Source organism: Idiotropiscis lumnitzeri, chromosome 1 (assembly GCF_059441095.1).
Source record: "Idiotropiscis lumnitzeri isolate Australia: NSW breed Sydney's pygmy pipehorse chromosome 1, RoL_Ilum_1.0, whole genome shotgun sequence".
Taxonomy (NCBI): Eukaryota; Metazoa; Chordata; class Actinopteri; order Syngnathiformes; family Syngnathidae; genus Idiotropiscis; species Idiotropiscis lumnitzeri.
Window position 1 is genome coordinate 38,664,018 of NC_142391.1, and position 23,006 is coordinate 38,687,023.

A 23,006-nucleotide genomic window follows, 5' to 3' on the forward strand; every position below is an offset into this window, starting at 1 on the left:
AGTATTCCTTGCCCTTGAACGTTTTGACCTTTTGCCACATTTTAGGCTTCAAAGATATAAATTATCATACAAAACACACAAATGATGTCACAGCTTCATCTCTTGTTGCGCTTATGAATCCCAGTGAAGACTATTGGGTGAAACATTTCTGTGTAGCCACATTATAGAAATCTGTTGAATATTCAACAATTCTATGAGACTAAAGGTACTGAAAGAAATAGATATGTCTGAGCTGTACTATTTATTTTTGAATACACTGTAGAATACAATACATCCCATTATACATTTTCACCGGAAGGCTTGTATTTATTTTACAATGTTTAGGATTGATGAACATGTAAATATATAAAATGTAATTGTTAAATAATAGACACTAATGACATTATTTGATACCGCAAATCTTTGCTTATATTCTAAAATACTATACGTGTATATTTTCATTGGAGAAATCGATGTTCAAAGCCGGGCCAAAATAAATAACTGTGGAATGCACACCAGTGACCCCTGGTGGTCAAAGTCGTAAACGCCTGTATGCCCTGAATATTAGTATGTAAAGAGGGCAAAGAATGAGTGGAGAGAATACATCCACCACTAACGCTCAACATTGAAGCTCACAAAAAGACACCAGTATGTTTAAAATACATTTTATTTGCAGAAAAAAATATGAAAACTTACTTCTCTGTCTTGAACAGTACACTCAAGCGATACGTGGTTTGATATGAAACATTAAGGCAAACAAGATTAAGACATGAAAAACCAATACATAACATTTAATACAACTACACATTCAAAGACAAATTGCTTTTCTTTGTTAGAGTAATTTGAAATTAAAAGCAAAGCGGTGTCATACCAAGAATGCAGTAGAAGTTCAGAAACACCGATAATTAAAATGTTGACTTCACACAAGCTTCACATCCAGATGAGAGAAAAGCTCAACATTTCTTCTTTGGCATGCATCCACAGCAAATGAATTTAGAATGGGACTGAATGAAGTAAAGTGCCTTTATACTTTATTTTTTAATGGTTACTTTTTTAAAAAATATTCTTTACTTTGTAACAACTTTAGTTTTTCACTTCTGCATCCAGCCAACAGGTCACATTTACATAGTAAAAAATCCAGGTCACTTTATTTGCCTTGGCAATGCAAAAATCTCCTTTTCTTGTGCTGCAGGAGTCCTGCATGGATAAGAAAACACCTTGCATAATTTTTACATTAGAGGTTATTATTCCATTTAAAAAATGATGGAAAATGACAGCCCACCTGAATCTTTATAGAGTCAACTGCTTGAGTTCTTCTTCCAGCTGCTTGGTGCTAATATTCAGGTCCGTGTGAGGGACGGCGGGCAGTGAATCCAGCAGGTCGTCACCCGGGATGCTTGGCAGAAGCTCGCTTGGAATGTCGGGATTCGTGTTGGATTCATCCAACAACGATTTCAGTTCTTCCTCCAGCTCATAATCACCTACAAAAATAAATAATAATAAAATACCATATATCCTCAAATAGTTGCATGCTTCAATTGTGCTCTTGACAGATTTTTTTCAGTCACGCTGCACTTTAGTCTTCACACCGCTGTCCACATGCCAGGTTTGTGTGATATTAAAGACGACCAAGATAAACTCGACAGTATGGTTGCACAAGTGTGGACGCCCTCTTATAATTAAGAATATGGCTGTGTTCCAAATTAAACATATTATATATTAAACAGGAGTCAGCACACACCTGCCATCTAAAGAGCCTCTGACTAACCCGAAATAGTTTTTCTAGTAGCTGCAGCAGGAATGGAACGAAGACCCCGCCTCGTATAGTGAAATATTTAATGTGCATCAGAGTCGGACTTGTCTTTTAGTTTGAAACCACATTACTATGTCAGGCATGCATCAGCAGCAGCATTATTATGAGAGATGGAACAGTACATCCATTCTCATATTCAGATTTTTCTGGCTTTAGAAAACCTTTCTAATACTTTTTCTTAAAACCACTTCAAATTCAAGACTTTGACGTACCTGCACTGGTCACTGCTCCAGATATGGCTTGGCTCACCTCATCTTGTTTGTCACATAACTGGTTCAATGACAGAAGCTTTGTTTAGAACGTGACATGCCAAACGGAATCAAAAGTATGCAATAATAGTTTTCAAATTAACTTGCCTCCTGGATTTGATCAAGAAGGCTTTCAGCACCTTCCACCGTCACATCCTTGAGAGAGAGTCTGAGGCTGGCCATTCCCGCTTGGTACGCTTGAAGAACCTTCACAAGGACACACACTCTTAGTCTTGACAGATAACCTCATTGGCGTCAATGTTGACTTTCAGCTTATTTGTATATTCTAACAGCCGACCATTTTATCACTCTGTGACTGGGCTATGCGATCCAAGATGCCTCTAATGGACTCGAGCTGTCCGAACAAGTTGTCCGCTCTCTTCTCCACCCTTTTCCGGCCTCTCAAACACCTCAGTGCCTGTTGAGGAGACAATAAATAGGAACACTGAACGTAATGAATTTGCTTTGTTTGTTGTTGCCTTTAATCATGTTTTGGAACACCTTAAACGTTCACCTGTGTTTTTTTCCCTTCTCGAAGTAGAACTCTTGCTTCGTCTCTGCACCTGATTATAATAAAGCAGCTTTAAAAGAAATTGTCCTCTGCAATCGTGTGTGAATGCTCTATGAGTGGCTTTGACCAAGCAGTAAGTCAAACAAAGAAATGAGGACTACATTGCTGGTCAATACATCACAGCATATTTGAGCAATTACCAGAACGGAATCAGCAGGTGTGGCGTGGGAAAATTATACAATTTCACTTATCGTAGCTGATCATTATTATTCTCTGCAAATGCATCTTTGCCTATCTTGCAATGATGGTGACATAGTGGCAGGGAAAAAAAATAAATGCTCTTTCATTAATTGTCAGAACAATCAATTATGTGTGTATCCACTTGTTGGCATTCATACAACAGAATGGCAGGTTTGTGTTCAATTAAATTGGTCCAAATTTCACACTGAGGAAATACATTGGCGAGTGAATTGTGACAAAAATCGTCACTTCTTCACGGCATTAGACAGGTTGGTTAACTTAGTGATTTTAAGTCCTCTCATGAAACACACATTTTCTCTTTGGTTTTTTAACACATCCTAAGAAGTTGCCTCTTATTATTATTAATAGTATTGTTTTATATTTGCCATAGTATTCATTATAAGTTATTTCACATGCCAGCACCATAACTCAATTTATTATTCTTTGCCGTGTTTTAACCTCACTGCTGTGTACAGCACACTGGTCAATTGTATTGTTTTAAAAGTGCTTGAATTGGATATGACTGTATTGATTGGGTATTTCGACAGCACAAAGTCAGGCACCTTTTATTTATACACTAGAGAACTGTTTTGAATTGTAAAACATGTCAAATATATCTCCTTTAAAACCAGAAGGGATGCTCAAGTCCTTGGAGCTGTTAAAAGATCAAGTACTTATCAGCCTCTAGCCCCAGTTTCTCCAGACGCTCTTCCAGCAGTTTCTCACTGCATTGTAGCTGGTAGATTCCGATATCAACTTCACTGACAGTGGAGATGCGACTCTGCCCAGGTTGGCAAAATTTAACAATCTGTAAAAAAAATAAATAAATACATAAACAAAACATAACATGATTTGTAGAGTCATGCATTATGTAGTTTACCTTGTCCCCCTCATGCAAGGAGACGGCCACTTGTTTGTCCCTCTGCAGCTGCAGAAGTGCCATGCACAAGGTACTTTCATCGGCACACACACTGGAGCAGAGTGTACACAAATCTTGAAATGATATGACAGTGCGGCTGGCGAATTCACTGCTTTGGTAAATTGTGAGAACTTCAGCTGCTTTATCCTGGAAAGAACAACAAAGCTTGGCGTTACCATGAAGCAGCATAAAGGGAAAAATTATATTAGCCTCATCTGATTGTTTGTGGTTGATGAACTGGCACACAAAATTATACAGCAACTGTGCTACAGTTAAACAATTATGTCGAATGGTGTATTATGATTCAGTAAGAGAAATATAGCAGAACCGCTAAAGTTGAACACAATCCTTTTACCGACAATGGATGACTATTACTATTAGTTATGTAATCACACAAAGGATTTTGATTTTTTTGGGGTGGGTAACGGAATTTAAACCATGTTTCACAATTCTTTTTGCACAATAAGCATGTAATTTGGGTGACATGTTATCTTGTAAATTAAAGATATGGCATTCTATTTCTTTTGTATTTAAAAATTGGAAAAGGAGGAGGGCACATAAAATCTCACTTATTGAGTGTGGCCCTCTCTACAAAAACAATTAAATCACCACAATAAATAGAAAAACAAAGGGAACTTACAAGATGCTCTGCAATATTACATAACATCACCTATGAGGATGGTTAGACTTACCAAGTTATGTTCTGAAAATGACAATCCAACTCCCAAATTAGACAACATTTGAGACATTCAACTTTGGAGCCTCTGTGTGTGTCAGCTTACTTTCAGTGTCTCCCTATTCTGATTCAGGTGCACATAAAATGGAAGCTGAGCGACACACCTTCACCAGTTCGATGACAACAAAAGACTCCTCCAAAGGTACTCGGCCTCCTCCCAGGAGAGAGGAGAATGTCCATTTGAGAGGCTTCACCAGCAGGAGGCCAACACCCCACGACAGCCAGCCACAATCCACATTGGCAGCAAATTCAGACTCCCTCTGAAGCTTCCCGCAACTGAACAAGGTAAAAGGTAAATACAATGGATCCTAGATTTAACAGCCCCAGAACCAACTGACAGAAAATGGTGTCAAGTCAACAAAAAAAAAATTTCTCCTTTGTTCAGTAGTTGTCTAAGTCTGTTAGCTCCAGAATTGGCCGCTGTTGTTTACTAGCACTGTGAGTAGCACTCTCTCCTATGCATCCATTAAATTGAGGTTTTACTGTACACATCAAACTGACAAAGAAAGTGGTACACCTACGGTATTTACAGTACTGTGTACTGTCTCAAAGGTCTCCACGTGGCTTTACTTTTTAACTTTATTCCAAATCGGAGTAAATTACTGACACATATTCTTCTTCATCTTCTGTACCGCTTCTCCTCACTCGCGCTGGAGCCTATCCCAGCTACCTTCGAGCAGTAGGCGGGGGACACCCTGAACTGGTTGCCAGCCAATTGCAGGACACACAGAGACAAACAACGATCCGCGCTTACACTCGAACCCAGGGGCAATTTAGAGTGTTCAATCGGCCTGCCATGCATGTTTTTGGTATGTGGGAGGAAACCGGAGTACCCGGAGGAAACCCACGCAGTAACGGGGAGAACATGCAAACTACACACTGGATGGCCGAGATTGAACCCACGCCCGTTGCTGTCTCTCACTGTGAGGCCATCGTGCTAACCAGTCGGGCCACCGTGCCACCCCTGGCGGATATTATTTATGTATTTATTTATTAATTAACAATTGTATTAACATTAAGGTCCTGGCCAAAGAAAAGGTTATGATGAAGTTCCGGATATAAGTATATAACTACAGGTTATGGCTGCCTGTCCAAACTGAATTTGGGCAAGAGGCACAAAGCATATATAGCGAAACAGCCATTCGCATTTATGGGTAATTTTTATTATTTAATTTAATCTAACATGCATGTTTATTTTGTGGGAGGAATCTGGAGCAAGCGGAGAAAACATATATTAGCATGGGGAGAACGCTCAACTTATAACAAACGTTGACATACACCCCAAACTTGGGAAATTAGAGCGTACAGTACAATATTTACCTAGACATGGACTGGATGACAGTCGTCAAACCCAGAGGTGATTTTTCTTTCCTCCTGAAAGTCTTGTTGAGGTCCTGCAGATTGACACACACGGAACGGCGGTCCTTGCAGCTTTGTATGACCAGAGTCGTCCAGAAGTCCATTTTACTGTCCCAGTCCATCGTGTTCACATCGCGGTTCTCCTTGAAGTCGGAGAATAGAAAATTCATCCGTTCGTCATTGTCCCATTCTGAAGGCAGTGTCGTTTTCACGCCGTTTGACATGTTTGATGCCAATAAATTCAGACACTATATGCTAGCGCATTTTATGACAGCGGAAGGTTGTCGCGGCACTTCCGGTAACAGCAGAATATTCCGGAAATGGATGCCGTAGACGCAAATCAAATGTATTTATTCGCATGCGCCTCGTTCCTTCACATTGTTACAGTTGAGTGCCTCCCAGAAAATACATCGAGGAGACGAGGAGAAGAACAGAGCAGCTTGAAGGGACCTTAACTACGTCATTTCATGGAGACGGCAAGTACATATGACGTCACACGGTTGAACACGTCACAAAACCGTTGGTATGGTGAGTGAGCTGAAACGAAACGTCGTTTGTTTATTGATAATAAACGCTCACTACTCACACTGATAAACCCTCAAATTGTTGCGTAAGGAAAATAAGAAAATAACATAATGTAAAAATGACTTTTTTTTCTAGGAATATACTTATACCCACATCTTTTGCACCCAGTTAAATAAGTTTATTTGATCACTCCTAAAATCTGGCAGCACGGTGGCCCGACTGGTTAGCACGATGACCGCTCAATATAGAGGTTGCGGTTTCGATTCCGGCCACGGCCTTCCTGTGTGGCGTTTGCATGTTCTCCCCGTGGCAGTGTGGGTTTCCTCCGCGTACTTAGGTTTTCTACCACATTCCAAAAACATGCATGACAGGTTGATTGGACACTCTAAACTGCCCCTAGGCATCAGTGTGAGCATGGATGGAGTCATGTTCTTGCATTGAAACCCAAAGCGATTCAGGCCAGAAGATTATGTCGAGACTCTGACCTATACTAAGGAAGTATCCTTAAGCTTTATTTTTTTTGTTTGCTCATCTTCTTCACCTACTTTCGTGTATTTGGTCAGGAGACTGCTCTTCCTTGTATTTTTTTTAATTAGTGTATAATGTAGTTCTCAATTAAAAAAAAGTTACGTGAAAAAAAGCTGAAACTCCGACTAGAGAATTTGTCCAAATATGTTCTGTTGTTCTGATAGCTATCCTATTGATTACCCAGTTGTAAAGGGTCTTTGTGTATACACCGTCTAATGTGGGCGGAGCTTCATGTCAGAAGAGATTGCTGCTCATTTTGAGAATTCGCCATGAAAACCAGGGCACAAGGGCTCATTCAAAGTTGCTTTAATAGCAGGAACTTGTATTGCAAATCTATTCAAATTCTATTTGATAGTACAGGTGTATCAAATCACACATCCACAAATTTAGATTTTGACTTCAGTGTATGCTATTAAATGTCCGAGTTTAAATGCACCTTATTTGTCTAGTCATCAGCATAGATAGACAGTAAGTCAAAGGAAGACACTCTGTTAATTCTCAGTGGCAATGAAGCATGTTTTATTCAAACTCCCCTGTCCATAAATGTGCATTGCGACGCAGGAATAAAGGTTTGACATAAAAAAACATACATGAATGCTAGTGTGATTATGGTTATAAATGCACAATCCCTGATATCCCTGAAGTCCCTCTCTCCTAATTTTGCCAAAACACCCCAACACGAATACATTTCTTTGAGATTAACAACACAATTGCATCATATATGAATGAAGACAAAATACAGTATGTGATCTTTTCCCACCCTACGCAGTTTGTGTTTTAAGCCACTTGAATCAAATGTTTGCTATTACTGCCAAACCAAAAAAAAAAAAAAGAAGACAGGCATAAGGATATCTAGTACCCTATAAATATATTCCAAAATTTAAAGTGCTGCACTGATAACACTGGTCAACATTTTTTTTTTTAGAATCAGAGACGTAAATATAATTTCCTATATTAATCTGCCCTTGTTTTTTTTCTCAAGCGCATCAGGTTTTCATAATAAAAACAATAACAATCGTCATCATACCATTAATATGTAATATAATAATACCGATTCATCCATATCTGTTCCGTTTCTCCTCACAAGGGTCAGAGAAGCTGGGGCCTATTTCAGCCGTTTTCGGGAAGTAGGCGAGGTACACCCTGGACTGGTTGCCAGCCAATCACAGAACATAATGATGTGTTTTTGGGATATATATAAATTAAGGGTTATGGTCAGCAACAGGTGGATTTTTTTTCTGAAACGTCACGGCTATGAATTACACTGCATGGTGAAATCCATACTGTGCAAGCATTTATAGGTCAAACTTAAAAACAATAAATTAAAATATCTCAAAAACCTCATGTGTAAGAAAAAAATAAATTTTTTAAATCAGCGTCAAAAATAATTTAGGGACACATAATTAATCTCTCATTAAAATGTTGACCAGTGTCATGTTGGCTTTTTAAAAATTTTCAAGCATAACATTCAGTATATCCTTTTTACCAGGTACAAAAAAAACAAAAACATCCAGAGGCTCATTCAATCAGTGAACATATATTTCAACAAAAACAATGCAATTGACCTATACACAAATAGTAACATGAGATTGAGACTGTATTTGATTTAGAATGAAGATTTGATCAATTAATGAAAATCTCTTTTATGAATTAAGTTAGTCATTTAAAATATTGTGCAGAATAGCAAAACTTCTATACATGTGCATCTCACTAAATTACAATTGTAGAAAAGTTCATTTATTTCAGAAGTTCAAATCAAAAAGGGAAACTCATCCAGATTGATTATACCTACCTAATTTCTAGGTTTCCATTAGCTGTCAGTGATCATCATCACAATTAAGCAAATTAAATATGTTAATATTGGTTTGTATGGTGGATCTATATACAGTAAGTAATACATGATTTTTTTCTTTTTTAACCATCTAAAGACATTGAGTTTTCCACAGCGGATTTATGGAGATGCACCGGAAGATGTTTTCATATTTTGTTGGCACATTATATAGTCTCTCACATTTCTACTTTGCGCTGAGATCGACCAGCAGGTGCTGGTAGGCCAGGGAGTTGCCCTTGAAGCTGGCAGCCAGCATAATGTCCTTATTGTCCACCGACACCAAGCTGAAGGCCCTTGGGGCTCTCATATTGAGTTCTTGGAATGGCTGAAAGTGCTGAGTCAGATCATCCCACAAGTACACTCTGGAAAAGGAGAAGTCACTCCCAAGGATAAGATACTGCCGAAGGCCCACCGTGAAGGGATACACTACCATGGAGCCGCGAGAGGGAAGAGTTTGGATTTCAGTGAACCGCTGGCCTTCCCAGCGGAGAATCTTTGAGTCACCAATAAAGCGTGTGAGGCAAAGGTAAAGCACCTTCCGAACCCAGAAATGTTTAACCATCTGCACATCGGCTTGCTCTGTTATTTGGGAGAAAAAATCAAACTGCTTCTGACCTCGGTTCCATTGGTAAACCACCGGTGGTTGAGTGGAGCTTGAGAGGATGAGATGAGGCTTTCCTCCAACATCGAGGAACTCGACATGGGTGTCTCGATGCCAAGGATGGAGGGACTGGTGGGAGTAAAAGCCATTGCTGTTCCATCGATAAATGCTGGTTGAACCGGCCTTTGAACTGTCTGCTACGACAAAATAGCTTTCACCATCCAGTTGGAACGTCTCCACAAAGTTGGGCTTCCTCACTCGAGTTGTGTCAATGTCTTGTATCTTCACAAAACGAAGTGGGTCCTCTTCCCACCTGCAATTTTAAGAAAATCCTCATTGTGAATATAACACATTGTAGTATGTCATCCACTCTGGTGAGAGACTCGAAATCAGAGGTGGGAGTAAGTCACTAAGTAACTAAGTCGAGTCACTTCGATTCCAAGTCCGAAGTCAAGTCAAGTCGTTTGCATGTTTTTTGCATGCAAGTCATGACTCTTAAAAATAGTAACTGAGTCTTTCTCGAGTCAAGTCATATGACTCGATTTCCCCATGTATGCTCTTAATGCCCTCCCAAATGTCAAACTAATTATTTGAAGGTTGAGATCATAAAACCAATAGAGAGTTTCCGCATGACAACAACAGTGTGCAAAGCTTACTTGTAGATGTGAGATCCACCAAAAAGTTGCGCCACAACCATGTAAAGAGTGTTATTTACCACCACCGGTTTGCAGTACAGCGCTGAACGAGCTGCAAAGACACACAGTATGAAGGCAGACGGGTAAAAGACAACAAAATACTAGTTGCCTGTAATTTGTATGCACTCGTCGCCATAACTTACAAGTGATGTTATAAAATGTCCTAAATGTCATTTCTACATGATCCCACACATAAAGAGTGCAGAAACCGGATTCCGGTTGCGAAAAGGCAACAAACTGATCACCGCTGAACTCATAAGACTCCACAGACACAGAATGGAATGGAAAGGTTTCATAAATGGCAAAATCTAAAAAAGAAAATACAGAGAAGGATAGCAAATCACAAACTACAAACTTGCTTTGACATTCTTCTACAAGTAGAAGATGAAGAAGTTGAAACCTGCACTGATGCAGTTGAAGTCTCTTGGGGCAAGATCGTGGATTCTGCGTCCCTGGAATTCAAAGGGGCTCGCGCAGTAGATGGGTGGAACCGAAGTATTGGTCTTTTCTATCCAGTCAACAAGCCACTTGATCTTGCAGTCGCAGCGGAAGGAGTTTCCTCGCAAGTCCCTGAAACCAGTGATGCATCTTGAAAGCAATGGTTGTCCTGAGATGATTTACTAATTCAGTTTATAGCTGAATGCGACAGGTCGTGAATTAGACCCAACATAGTGAGCAACATGACGGTGTCCTTGACAGCTCCAACACATTTACAAATCAACACTTACAAATCTGTGAGGATGTCCAGATGTTTAAATAAATCTCTGGGCAGCTGTTGCAGGTTGTTGTTTGAGAGGGATCTGAAAAAAAAAATATTGGATGATTCAATTATACGGTATGCTTGTATGCACAGCTCAGTTTAAATTGAGACGACAAATATCAGACGTAGGGTAGGTAGTTGTTACATTTACAAGCCGTCCTCAGTATACGAAGGATTTCCGTTTATGTGACAGCGACATGGCCCAAAAGTATGTCATGTCACTAATTTACACTAATGCAATGGTTAATGCCATTATTTCAGTAAATATTTAGATGAGAAGCACTTCACCATAAATATAAAACAAGTGGTTGAAAAACTGAAAGTAGCCTAACTAATGTGCCTCCTTGTGTTGCACAATATAATATTCTTACGCCACGCCTCCATTTGAAATGCCAGGACAGGACGGAGGACCTCACATACTCCAAAAAAAATAAAGAGCTAGTTTCTAGTGCAAATGGAGTGATGACATACTCACAAATGAGTCAGAGATTTTAGTCCTCGGAAGGTATACTTTGAGAGAGTTTGGACGTCATTATTCTCAATGAACCTGAGATAGAAAAACAAGTTACTCGTTAGGCACCACTAGATTGTGTGTGATCAATGCAGGACAGAGTAACAAAACACAACTTTTAGAAGCTGGCACAAAAAAAAGTAATTACAACATGTAATATAGCATTTGATCCCGTGTTGCCTTGATAATTTGGTTGTAGTAGGTGGATTTATGTGCAAGTAAGATGAGGTTAACTAACATTCATAGCAAGCAGCAATGATAATGACATTGACAGCGAGTGTCCTGGTCGCTTTCGTCTGCATTCAGAGGCAATCATCATTACTCATCAAAGCCATCCTTTAAGTGCTCCCAAAGGAAATTATTAAAATGCCATGATAAATGTCACTGCAGAATTTACAACTTTACAAATGTACAACTGCCCGACTGTTATAAAGCAATTGTAATTTTACTTACAGATACTGCAGGTGAGACAGGCCTGCAAAAGCATCACTCGAAATGGTGGAGAAAGTGTTGGAGTTCAAGAGTCTGCAGACACAATGAAATTTGTCAAGGAGAAATTGTGTTAAAATAACAAATTGCAGCAGTACAACGTAGTTTGAGAAATCGGAGATCACGCTACCCTATATGGAACTTGATCAAATTCACCAACATCTCATTACAGCAACTGCGCCACAACTTAGACCTGTTTTTAACTGATCTAAAGTCTAGTCTATTTTCTGTCGCCAGACCGGCCAGAAATTTAGAGTACATCACAATTCATTTAATGTCATTACTCAATATACAAAACGAGTTGGTGCAACAAACAATTGCAGACTTTCACACAAAAATAAGACAAGAAGCATTCATGATTGCATGTGACGGACAAATATGCCTTTGTCAGGGCACAAGTGAGGCACTCAGTCTTCTGTGATGACACTGACACAGAAGCGCTGCTCATACTCCTGCTATGTCACAACTGTTTTCAAATGCAATCCATTTCAAGTGGCTCGTGTTATTTCATTGTCACTGCACGTTAGAAGATACAGTAGTTGTATGTTCTTCTATACATACCACAACAACATCAACTATGTGCAAACCTGGCATTATTGTTTAGAGGTGGGAAAGACTCATAAATAGAGAAAGTGACTGTACCATGTGTTACAAATGAAAAACACTGTTGTTGTTGTTATACACTTACAGGAACTGGAGTAGGTGAAGGTGTGAGAAAGCACCCTCCGGGATCGTTGTAAATGCTGTGTTCACCATCGTCCTTTGGAGACAAGCAAGAACATCCATTAACGAGGATGTAGACTTTACAGGCAGAACCAGAATTCCAATGTGTGGTGTCATGCGGTTTAATGAGGTTTCGTTCCAAACTGTTAACCCTTCTTTCCTTAAGACTCATCTGTACTTGTCGTTTGAATGTCAATGTGGTGTGAGCTTTTCCAAACTGGGACACACACACCTTAATTTCTTACTTTTGCACTGCAAAATGAGGTCACCTTGCCTCCTCTCCTGACATCGTTGTGCACCACTGGGGTCGATGTCACGTGAACGGAAGCTCTCAACAAACACAACCCCCGCACCCTTAAATCTCATTTCATTATACTAAGTGATTGTCAGAGGAAGGACAGATCCAGTTAATCTATTGCCAAGTGCTACAAAATGTTGGTGCTATGTTCCATATTTAGCACATGTCAGGAATGATAGAAATGTTCCACATACATACAAAAGTATTGCATCATAAAATGGTATGCTTTCTGTTCCCAGCTGATCAAAACACACAGAGAAAGCATTTTACTTCTCTTGATATGAAGCAGGCTGACATCACTGATGTTTGTTGTACAGTCCTCAGCTACAACTTCATACAAGTTAGTGCAGGAAGACAATAATTTCAACTCACAGAGAAATGATCCCAGGGGGGAAGCTCTTTGGTATTGCCTTTGTATCCACACAAAAGGCACTATCTTTGGTGCACGAACAGGTCGCAGGACAGCGGGGTATCTTGATGGCCTTTTTTGTGTTTGTGTCTCCTGGCAAGCAGAGAGACAGAAACAGAACCAGCGAGTAGATCACACTGAGGCATCTTGGTCCAAGCTCCATCACACTTTTGCAGGAGGAGAAAGTGACGTGTGAGCAGAGAGCAGGTGCCGTGTTGGGCGAGAATGAGCACACTGCCTAACAGCCCAGCACTGAAGCTGAGTGCCGAGTTGAGAGAGAGGGGATTGGTTAGGGAGGGGGTGTGAGGGGGGCTTTCTCTGTCTCCTGGGTGCTCTGCAGCTTCCTTGAATTCATGTTCTATGCTATGAGAGAAACTGTGAAGCAAGAATGATGAGAAATGATGCTTTCTTGCAATGGGACCGGAATGCTGCATCAATGAATTATTTAGTATCACTCAAGGAGTACGCAAAAAGGCTAAGGTTAGACAACAATTCAGTCTTTCGTGTTTTATAAAAGGCTGCGTATGCCCGTGACTAGTGACCAGCCAATCGCGGGGTACATGGAGACAAACAAGCATTAGTACACCACCCATTCACAAGGACAATTTAGAGTCTTCAGTTAACTGAAGGAACTTTTTTTTAATGTGGGAGGCAACAAGAGTACTTGGAGATATCCCACAAAAGCACAGGGAGAGAATAAAAACTCCAGCATGGCCGGAGCCCAGATTTGAACCCACAACTTCTGAACTATGAGGCAGTCATATTGTCTTCCAACATGCTTCCTGATTGAACCTAATTGCTTCGGAATTAATCATTTTAAGCCTGTATAAACTTTTATTGTGGGATATGTCCAGATACAGTGGATATACAAAGTCTACACACCCCTGCTCAATGGTCAGGTTTTTGTGACCATATAGATCTCAGGACCTTGACGTCATGCATCCCACAGTGCTCTGCGCCAAGCGTAAACGAAAGAAGGGACGGGCATTCTACAGGCTACCAAAAGAAGAATAAAGGTCTAGTAAATGGATAGTAGCTAAAAAAAAAAAAGAGACGACAACATAGAGAGAAGTGGTATCAATCTCATAGTGGCGGTTATCGCCTCTGTTGTGATCACTTCATATCAGGTGTGTCAATTACGGAATCAATTAAACATGCAGATCTAACTTGATTGTACATGACGGTGAAATAAGTGATCCTGATGTGGCCATCGCCAGTGAGGCTGCGTGCCAAGTGCCGCCCGCTCGCCCATCTAGCTCGGATTTTTCATTATAATATTTAAAAAATAAATAAACAAATCCTAATTGGCCCACTGTTGGCTTTGTGAGGTGGCCTGGTTGATTGTGCCAGTAGCATTATACATGTCTCAAAGATTGATTAAACTTATACTGTAAGTACACACACTCTTCACCTGAACTGGTAACATTTCACGATGATTGCGATTCACCAGTGTAGGGAGAGGGGAACTCTATCAGATAATTGTAGCTATCTAGGCATTGTACATCTGGAACATTCTCTCTATCAGCTGTCTTGATAGTTGTAAAAAAAAAAAGTGGATCTTTTTTTTTGTTTGTTCTAGTAGGCTTTCTCTGACATTTTTTACCCCCACTTCTTTCAAGAAGAAATGGTTGCGTCCTACGTGCCACAAATTCATGTACATTTTACCTTGACCAACCCAGGCAGAGGACAGACAGTCAGGTAAACTATAATATATGATGTTGCTTGGGTGGGTTGGAGTTTGGGTTTGCTGCGGCATTTACAGATGACTGCAGTTTTATTGAGGTGCCGCGGTAACCCTATCTAACAAAAATCAATGGTTTCAAAAACAATACATGCACCCGGTTTTAAAAACAATACATATTAAGTGTTTATCATCAGCGTAGTTGGTGGTGGGCATCTCCGCACCTTTTCACTCTACTGACAGTCCTTTCACTTATTTATTATTTGTTGGGTTACTGCTCTCTCAAATACCATCTGAACTAACCGGGCTTTTCATTTTATAAAGCGTTGTGCTCCTGTTGTCTGAGCACACATTTCTCTGAGTGAAAAATTAATTCTCACACATTGTTATTAACGAGCCATATGTTAGGCCAGGTTTGAAAGCAGTCAGGTCACTTGCCATAAAATGAGTTTGTACAATACCTGGACAGAATGACCCGTCACCACATGCAAATGAACAATAAACCCTGTTTTTCTAATTTACATTTTTTTAACTTAAAGAGATTTGCACATAGATATGAATTAAAATATCAAATGTGGCACAAAAAGGCTTGGCTGCAGGAAGGGTAAAAGGCGTGCAGCAACTCATTTGGGGAGTTTGCCAGCGAATGCACCACGTGGCCTTCAGTCTAGACAACAAGCAAGGGTTAGTTTGAAAGTAACTGTCTACACGTTTCCAGCCCCAAATATGTTGGATTCACTGGCTCTATATGTTCCAAAAGTGTGAACATAAGTATGAGTGGGTGTATCATACCTGTAATTGACAGGTAATCAGTCACGCTGTACACCGCCTCTCACCCTAAATCAAGACTCCATCTTCGAGTGACGCTAAAGAGCACAAGCAGTCGTATATGAAGTTACTCTGCAGCGCTTTTGAAGAAAAAGAAAAAAAACCCACCAGAGGGCGCTGATGGCCATAAAATTGTCAATTGAAGCAGCAGGAGACTAGGACAATACTAATGGTCGGTGCCAGGCATTACCAACCTTCCCTTACAAGGACTCTCTTGTCACAATCGCAAGTAAGGAGACCTCGCAAGATCAGTCCGGGAGTCAACAACTAAAAACTAATCACACTGTCCTCTGTTTGCAAAGCACATGTACAGATAATGTGATAGTCAGCAGCATCATACATTGTTAAAGCAAATTAGATTTGTTTTGGTTACTTTACCTTTTGTATTAGCAATATCTATCCCATCTTGAAGATGCAGCACTTTTTGGGGGGGTAACAAAATAATATATTTCAAGGAATCAGAAAGTTGAGTGCAGAAAGTCTTCAGTGGCTTAATTGGTAAACTGTTTAAATGGTAAGTCAACCCCAAGATTTTCTTGACAAAAATATGTTCTATGCAGGCCCGCTAGTTTTAAAATGGCATTCTGATAAATGGGGGCAGGGGAGTGACCATTTTCACTTCTGTCAACTGACAATGTTATCACAGTTGCTCAGGGCTCAGCTAATGACCAACCATGGCTCAGCTTCAGAAAACAGGTGAGCCGTGATTGGTCGTTACCTTAGCTCTGAGCAACTGCGTTCACAGAAGTGGCAAAAAGGCCACCTCCCTAAAAACGAGAGGAGTCTGCTGCTTAACTCATATCCTGCACATGCAATATTAATCAGAATGCCATGTTTAGAACAAGTGAAGGCAAACATTTTATTGCAAATATTTTTCGGGGTGTTGACTTCCCCTTTAAGATTTGTTTTGCTTCGCTGTAGTTTGATGTTAAGCGCAGGACTTGTTGCAAAGTATTTGAGCAATTAATCCTCAAGCCTTATATTGAACTGCTCAGTCAGTAATGTACAGTTCATTTACACTGTGGAAGAATTCCAAGACCAGTCAGTTACAAAAGTATGAGTGGTGCCTTATGCCGTTAGGGAAAACTATTTCCCAGAAAGCAGCAATTGCCATGGTGTATTTTCCTTTTTGAGAAGGTTCAAAGTCTTACTTTTAACAACTATATTTTAAATGGGTGTAAGTTTAGTTTAAGTGTGCAGTGAGGAATATTAATGCCCGAATTTACTCTTTGCAGAGCGCCACCCAATTCCACCTCTGCTGGAAGAAAACGGCTCTCAACTAACAGGCCCAAAATGACCTCTGTGAGAGGAAAATCAAAAGTGTTGCAACCCCCCCCCCCAATTCTCATTCAATAGTTGTCACAGTCCTCACTAAACAAACATGTTGGACTCCGCACACTGATTGATGCGGCAGAACAGAACTGCACACTTACACACAGTGTGCGGGCGTTTTGCCACAAGATTTTACAAGTGGTCGAGAGGTTTTTTTCCCTTCAAAATATGAATTGCAGTTTCACGATGCGGCCACGTCTCAAATTTTAGCAAATCAGAATGCACAGAAGCTCTGACACAGGCGAAAAATCCATTCTCAAGACCAAGACCAATCTCGAGTGATGACATCACAAGTTAATGCAACCCAGCTGTAGTTACTTGTTGGTTACATTAACACTCATTCCAAGAGCTCGACATTAGAAGTTACACTTCAACGAGCAGCATTAGGCACAAAGTAGTCATGATCACTTCCTCCACTAGTGTTAATTTTAGTCTTGCACCTTCTAAATCTAAAGTCGGCTTGGATAGAATTGTTCATATAAGGGATCATATTAAAATGGAATTCTCCAATTTAATGCTCGTTGTGTGGCCTTCAGGTTTAAACCCTCATCCCATTCTGACTAGGGGCCAAGGAGCCTGAAAAGGACTCTCTGTCTGCCTGTTTCCTTCATGGTTTGGCCTTCTGGCCACTCAGGAAACTGGGAAATCAAAACAAGAAGAAAGACTAAATCTGTTTCACCTAAGTTATTTTCCAGGGAAAATCCACTGCTGCTCCAGGCAATGCATTTCAGACAGGAGCCAGAAAGGTGTTGAGGTTTCACACACACCTACACACACGCACACACACGCACACACCGACCCACACACGCAAGCACACACACAATCATACGAGTTCTTTTATAGTGTAGATTGTTTTGTAGAAGAGTGTGATGAATAGTGGTGAACAGACATGCAGTTTACAAATAAATAGGTGATCCAGAAATATTAAATCATAAACTTCATGAGGTCACCAACTGGTCGATGTTCGGACTGCAGTTGGACGACCCTGAAGACGAGCCCATAGCAAACATCCGTTTGAGAGCAAATGACGCATTCACACTTGACCATGAAATTCAATTAGTTAAGTGTCTCTCTTGAAACGCACAGCTAAGCACAAATCGGCATGTTTAATTCATCGACATCTAATGGCCCATTCGAGCATGGCAAGCATGCAAATAAAATTTATCATGGCCCTGGTCAACCTGTTGAGGTGGTCCGGGTGGCGTACTACATTTAGCGGGAAGCCAACCATCTGCCAATTTAGAGTGTTCAATCAACCTTCCATGAATGTTTATGGAATGCGTGAAGAAACAGGAGTAAACCCACGCAGGCATGGAAGAACATGCAAACTCCACACAGGAAGGCCGGAGAAGGGATCCAACCCTATACCTCAGAACTGTGAGGCTGACGTGCTAACCACTCCTCGACCGTGCTGCCCTTTTTTCTTTTGCAAAGTGACTATCTCAAATGACTTTTTTACATGGTAGCTCAGCCACTGGATGGCATGTCCGCCAATCTCATCTCAGGCTCAGTTCAATTAATGAGATTACAAAGACATATTGCTTTGCAGGACGAGTCACTCCTGCTTTGATTCATCTCCTCTTATCAGCCACACAAGGTCTTCAAGGTCGGAAGGAGCTAAAACGAGTGTGTACCGAAGGTGATCTGTGTCCATTACCGCTGCAGAAGAAATATATGAAATCACAAAGACAATTTAAGATTTGAGGTTAGGATAACTTCCTGAAATGAAAGGGCATGCTTCTTTTAACTGTGGAAATGTAAAGAAGGAAGTGTATTCCACCCCTCCCTTGTCTTCAAGCAAAGAAGCCATAAAAGACAGGTGATATGCCTCTTGCACAGGGATGTGTCGGAGGAATGTGTGTGCAGGTGTGCAACTGCCTGCAGAGCCCGTGCAGAAAAGACCAACACACCCATTGATCCTGTTTGATAAAGGCCCAGACAGGCCCAGATTATATGACGGAGCCTGGAGGAGGTGTCTGTGTCTCAGGCTTGTGCGGAAGAAAGTCGATCTAGTGAGAAAGAGGCGGAGCCATACCTGGAGGCATAGTTTTTTTTTTTCTTTTTTTGTCAGGATGTCAACACACACCTCAATAAGAGAATCCACTACCACTGACGAACCCCTCTTCACTGACAAAGAAACAAATCCATCTCATTTAACTGACCACACCTGTGTCACCAAACACCAGAAACATATTTTTCAAAAACAACACAAGATTTGTTTGGCAATGAGACAAAGTCAGAGCAGCTTTAAGGTTCTTCACAGTCAGGATTATTTACAGTATAATACGGCATGTAACAGCAAGCATGTTACTTACTTTGTAATTACACTAAAAAGGATATGATCAAGCCGCATACTCATTTCAGAACATGCATTCTTCAGGTACACTATAACCTATTATTTAACAAAACTCCCCACTGCGTCCTTCACTTTTCGTGACTTCAGTGTTTCACAGATTTTTTTCGATTTATTCACCCCTCCAAAGAAAAATGACAAAATATCGCCATATTGCAAAAAGACGCTCTGTGGCTTTGTACATACACAAGGCAAGGCAAGCACATCTGTTGGAATTCAACTAGTATCACTTCCCTGTCATTTGCAAGGCTATAGGGACTATATATTGCACGGGTATACACCAAGACATACACTCACCTGCAAAAGTATTGGAACAGGCCAATTGAGGCCAATTTCTTCAACATAGCACCAAGCAAAAATGTCAAATCAAACCAATACAAGTTATAAGAACAGCAGCAGACCTTTCGTGGTGGCTGAAAGGAAGATGTCCTGGAGTCAAAACGTTGCTTTAGGGTTGCAGACTTCCCCTTGAAGGAGAATGTTCCTGGGTCATCCTGCGAGTTCTTCCACTTAAAGTGAAACTAAACCCATTTTTCCATCGCAAGAATGAGTTGTATCACCCAGCACATGTCAAAACAGATGACTTTGATTAATACAGTATTTGTAGTTTAAGAAATAATCCTCATAATAGATTGGTCAATATCTGTGAGCCGCCATTTTGGGACCGATGGGACAAAGTGAGGTCAGAACCACAGTAGTGTGTTTGCTGGCTAAAACATCACAGAGTGAGCTTGATTTGTATCAGTAGGAACGGCAAATGTTTTGCTACAAATGCTTTCTAATATAATTTTCCTGATTAAAAGAAAATAAAAATACACAAATACATAGAGCTTGTTAGTGAAAAATAAACCACCCCGACCGGATGAGCCTGTTAAGGCACTGATGCCAATGTATCAAATGCATAGCCCACCACTGGAGATTACAAGGAGTGAACATTCAAGAAATTGCATTTTTACACCACCATTACATTTTTCACATTAATTCTATTAATTCCTATTGCACATTATTGGATCTTAGTAAATTGCTGAACTGTTCCTAATGTTCAGGCTAGCTTCCCTAGTGTCGTTACAAAGAAGTTTTTTTTTTCTCGTGACATGCAGAAAAGAAGAAACATCTTGTCAACAATAGTGATTGACAGGTTGTGCCCCACGCTCACCTCTGCTGTCATGTCGGTTCTACAGAGGCAGCAGGGCATTGAGGCCTTGACACACAGATGGCTATCCCACAAACAACAGGCTGTCAGTGGAGACGGAGCCACAAACAAGTGACGAGAACAGCAGAAACAAAGAAACCTGATGTTTTGTTATCATCCCTGCCTCGCAAGATTAACGGAGAAATTTTAAACCAAGAACCTTTTCTTTTTTTTTTTGGACTAATCTTGACCCCAACAAACTTCAATATACAGAATTGTTTTGGCCTAGTACTATTTAGAATTAATCATGCCTACTGTTGATAGGATATGCAAATTTAGTCTGTGTTTAAAATGTATAATAAATAAACCTACCAAATTTACAGAAACAACAATATAATGGTGAATATCGGACATCATGCGCCGTAAAGCGTGGACACTGGACTGACTGAAGGTTATACTGAAAACATTTCATTTGAACTTATCAGTATAACTATGAAATGTACTTTCTGTGTCTGAAGGATAATATTCTTCTTTTTCATTTGTTTTGTTATGTCAAATTGAACTAAAAATGTCCCATAAATAAAATAATCTATACAGCAAATTATGAGTAAGGGTCATAACGGTGTCGAAATAAACAGCGCAGAACATGCTGCCGTTACACTAGTTTATGTACAGACTCAATTATTAAAATGGCTGAGGAAGAAGACATCTGCAGTGCACACGTGCACATTGATGTTGGTCAGGATGATTTTCATGAACCGCAGTAGTATTGTATGCTGCAGTCTCTATCTCCCTTCTGGTTAACGTTTTGTCCTCTGTCCTATGAATAACGGTTTCATTTGGAGGAAAGGAAGGTGAACAACAGGATGATGTCACAGGTCTTACTTACTCAAGCCTCTCTCTCTCTCTCTCGCTTTCTCTCCCTAAAAAAAGTTTAATTTACATTTCGGGGCTTTTACCATATTATGACTTCAGATGTACTTTTTAATCTTTTGGGGAGGTGCGGAGGTATTGCGACAGTACTTTCATCCTTGAGCACTAATACTAATACTGTCTGCAGCAATTCAATCACCTAATGCATGTCTGTTTACTCCCAAGTCTTTCTTAAATAATTTTAGAAACTGATACATTTAACCATTTAACATTAAACATTTGAAATATAATGGCCACCGGAATTATAAGGTACACTGTAAGGCATTGCTGTAAAACAGGAATCTTTTTCTGGAAAATTATTATATTTTGGATTAAGTTCATTTTGTCTTCTTCTTATTATTTATATTTTGACTGATTCATTTATAGCAGACAATATCGTTTTAGGTTGTTCTATTACCTGACATGTTTCGGCGAGTCTTTCGCCTTCTTCAGAGTGTTGGTGACACTCTGCTATAAAGGAACCAGTCAAAATATCCATCCAGTATATTACTGCAAAACACAATGCCCCATGGGAGCATAAAATAAACATCAACAAATTAGAGCACTTTCACAATTTACTGTAAAAAGTGTTGCATCGTGGTATGGGAGACAAAAAAAGAGGGGAAAATATTCTTGTGGCCGCCAATTATATCTGAACATTTTACACATCCCATATTCGTTTTATCAACCTGTTTGTTTTGCCTTATCTATATTTTTACTTTGATTTATTTTTCAACTTGGAAATTAAAAGCTAAACATTTTATTTCAAATATACGACCCATACAAAATATGTAAGAATATTTCATTTATTTTGATACACTTAATTTGATATTAAGGAAATCTTTTTCCCCACATTTGTTTAAAATATGTACGCATACACAAATATAAACAAGGGCCATTAACAGCCGTGTAGAGACCACAGGTGTCATATTGAAGGCTCGGGGGCCAGATCTGGCCAGTAATGGAAAAAATGACAAGTTGTCTTTAGTTTTAAAAATGTTGAGATATAGCAAGCTTTTTTTATGACCAATTCCCATTTAAAATAAATGAAACAATATTTCAACAAACAGTTTTTACTGGCCTCTGATTTCAAAACTATTTATTCAAGCAATTTGTTGTGTTTCTGAAATACGAGGCAATCATGCATTTATTTGGGTTCACAGTCATAAGGGCCCTCCAAAGGAAACTGGAACTATGATTTGGCCTGGAACAATAATGAGTTTGACCCAGTGTATGATTGTTATTAAGACAGGCTGTTGTAAATTTGTGCTACATTCGGGCTACTGTGAGCTTGCCAATCCACCATATGGACCATTGAACAAGGAGCAACTTATTCCCTGTTTATCATTTGTTCTGTATATACACGATTATTATATGTTGACTTGACTGCCAAACAAATACATAATTGTTTCAATATGCCATTTTACTTCACTACATTGTTTGATGAATATCCCTTCTAGCATCAGGAAGAACACCTGGGGCTACACAGGGGAGCAGTCTTAAGAATCGAAGTTTGACAACAAAGCAAATGTCAGCTCCAGTCAGCTGGCCGGCGCCTGAAAATGGGCCTCTACACTCAGACAAGTTCGATCT

The 23,006-nt window shown here is 39.9% G+C and overlaps 2 protein-coding genes across 2 annotated transcripts; both read right to left on the minus strand.

The window, feature by feature from the left end:
• Positions 1 to 628: 628 nt before the first annotated feature.
• chmp7 (charged multivesicular body protein 7) lies at positions 629 to 6,295 on the minus strand. Its single transcript, XM_088299842.1, has 10 exons — positions 5,767 to 6,295; positions 4,551 to 4,722; positions 3,672 to 3,857; positions 3,466 to 3,599; positions 2,555 to 2,603; positions 2,339 to 2,458; positions 2,149 to 2,247; positions 2,005 to 2,062; positions 1,262 to 1,460; positions 629 to 1,176 (listed from the first exon to the last, which is right to left on the minus strand). Exons 1-9 carry the CDS (start codon positions 6,027 to 6,029, stop codon positions 1,270 to 1,272), a joined length of 1,272 nt encoding a protein of 423 aa, XP_088155968.1. The 5' UTR covers positions 6,030 to 6,295; the 3' UTR covers positions 629 to 1,176; positions 1,262 to 1,269.
• Positions 6,296 to 7,235: 940 nt separating this feature from the next.
• Positions 7,236 to 13,409, minus strand: lgi3 (leucine-rich repeat LGI family, member 3). Its single transcript, XM_088299850.1, has 9 exons — positions 13,139 to 13,409; positions 12,434 to 12,505; positions 11,710 to 11,781; positions 11,221 to 11,292; positions 10,714 to 10,785; positions 10,386 to 10,555; positions 10,129 to 10,293; positions 9,947 to 10,037; positions 7,236 to 9,603 (listed from the first exon to the last, which is right to left on the minus strand). The coding sequence occupies exons 1-9, from the start codon at positions 13,336 to 13,338 to the stop codon at positions 8,874 to 8,876; spliced, it is 1,644 nt and encodes a 547-aa protein (XP_088155976.1). The 5' UTR covers positions 13,339 to 13,409; the 3' UTR covers positions 7,236 to 8,873.
• Positions 13,410 to 23,006: the final 9,597 nt, after the last annotated feature.

Coding starts and splice junctions, on each gene's coding strand:
- chmp7 (XM_088299842.1), bottom strand. CDS start 6,029: ATGTCAAACGGCGTGAAAACGACACTGCCTTCAGAATGGGACAATGAC. Junction 3,858..4,550: donor TTGTCATCGAACTGGTGAAG/GTGTGTCGCTCA, acceptor TGTTCTTTCCAG/GATAAAGCAGCTGAAGTTCT. Junction 2,248..2,338: donor AGTCACAGAGTGATAAAATG/GTCGGCTGTTAG, acceptor GTCCTTGTGAAG/GTTCTTCAAGCGTACCAAGC.
- lgi3 (XM_088299850.1), bottom strand. CDS start 13,338: ATGGAGCTTGGACCAAGATGCCTCAGTGTGATCTACTCGCTGGTTCTG. Junction 11,782..12,433: donor CTTCACCTACTCCAGTTCCT/GTAAGTGTATAA, acceptor TTGTGTCTGCAG/ACTCTTGAACTCCAACACTT. Junction 10,038..10,128: donor GACATTTTATAACATCACTT/GTAAGTTATGGC, acceptor GTGTCTTTGCAG/CTCGTTCAGCGCTGTACTGC.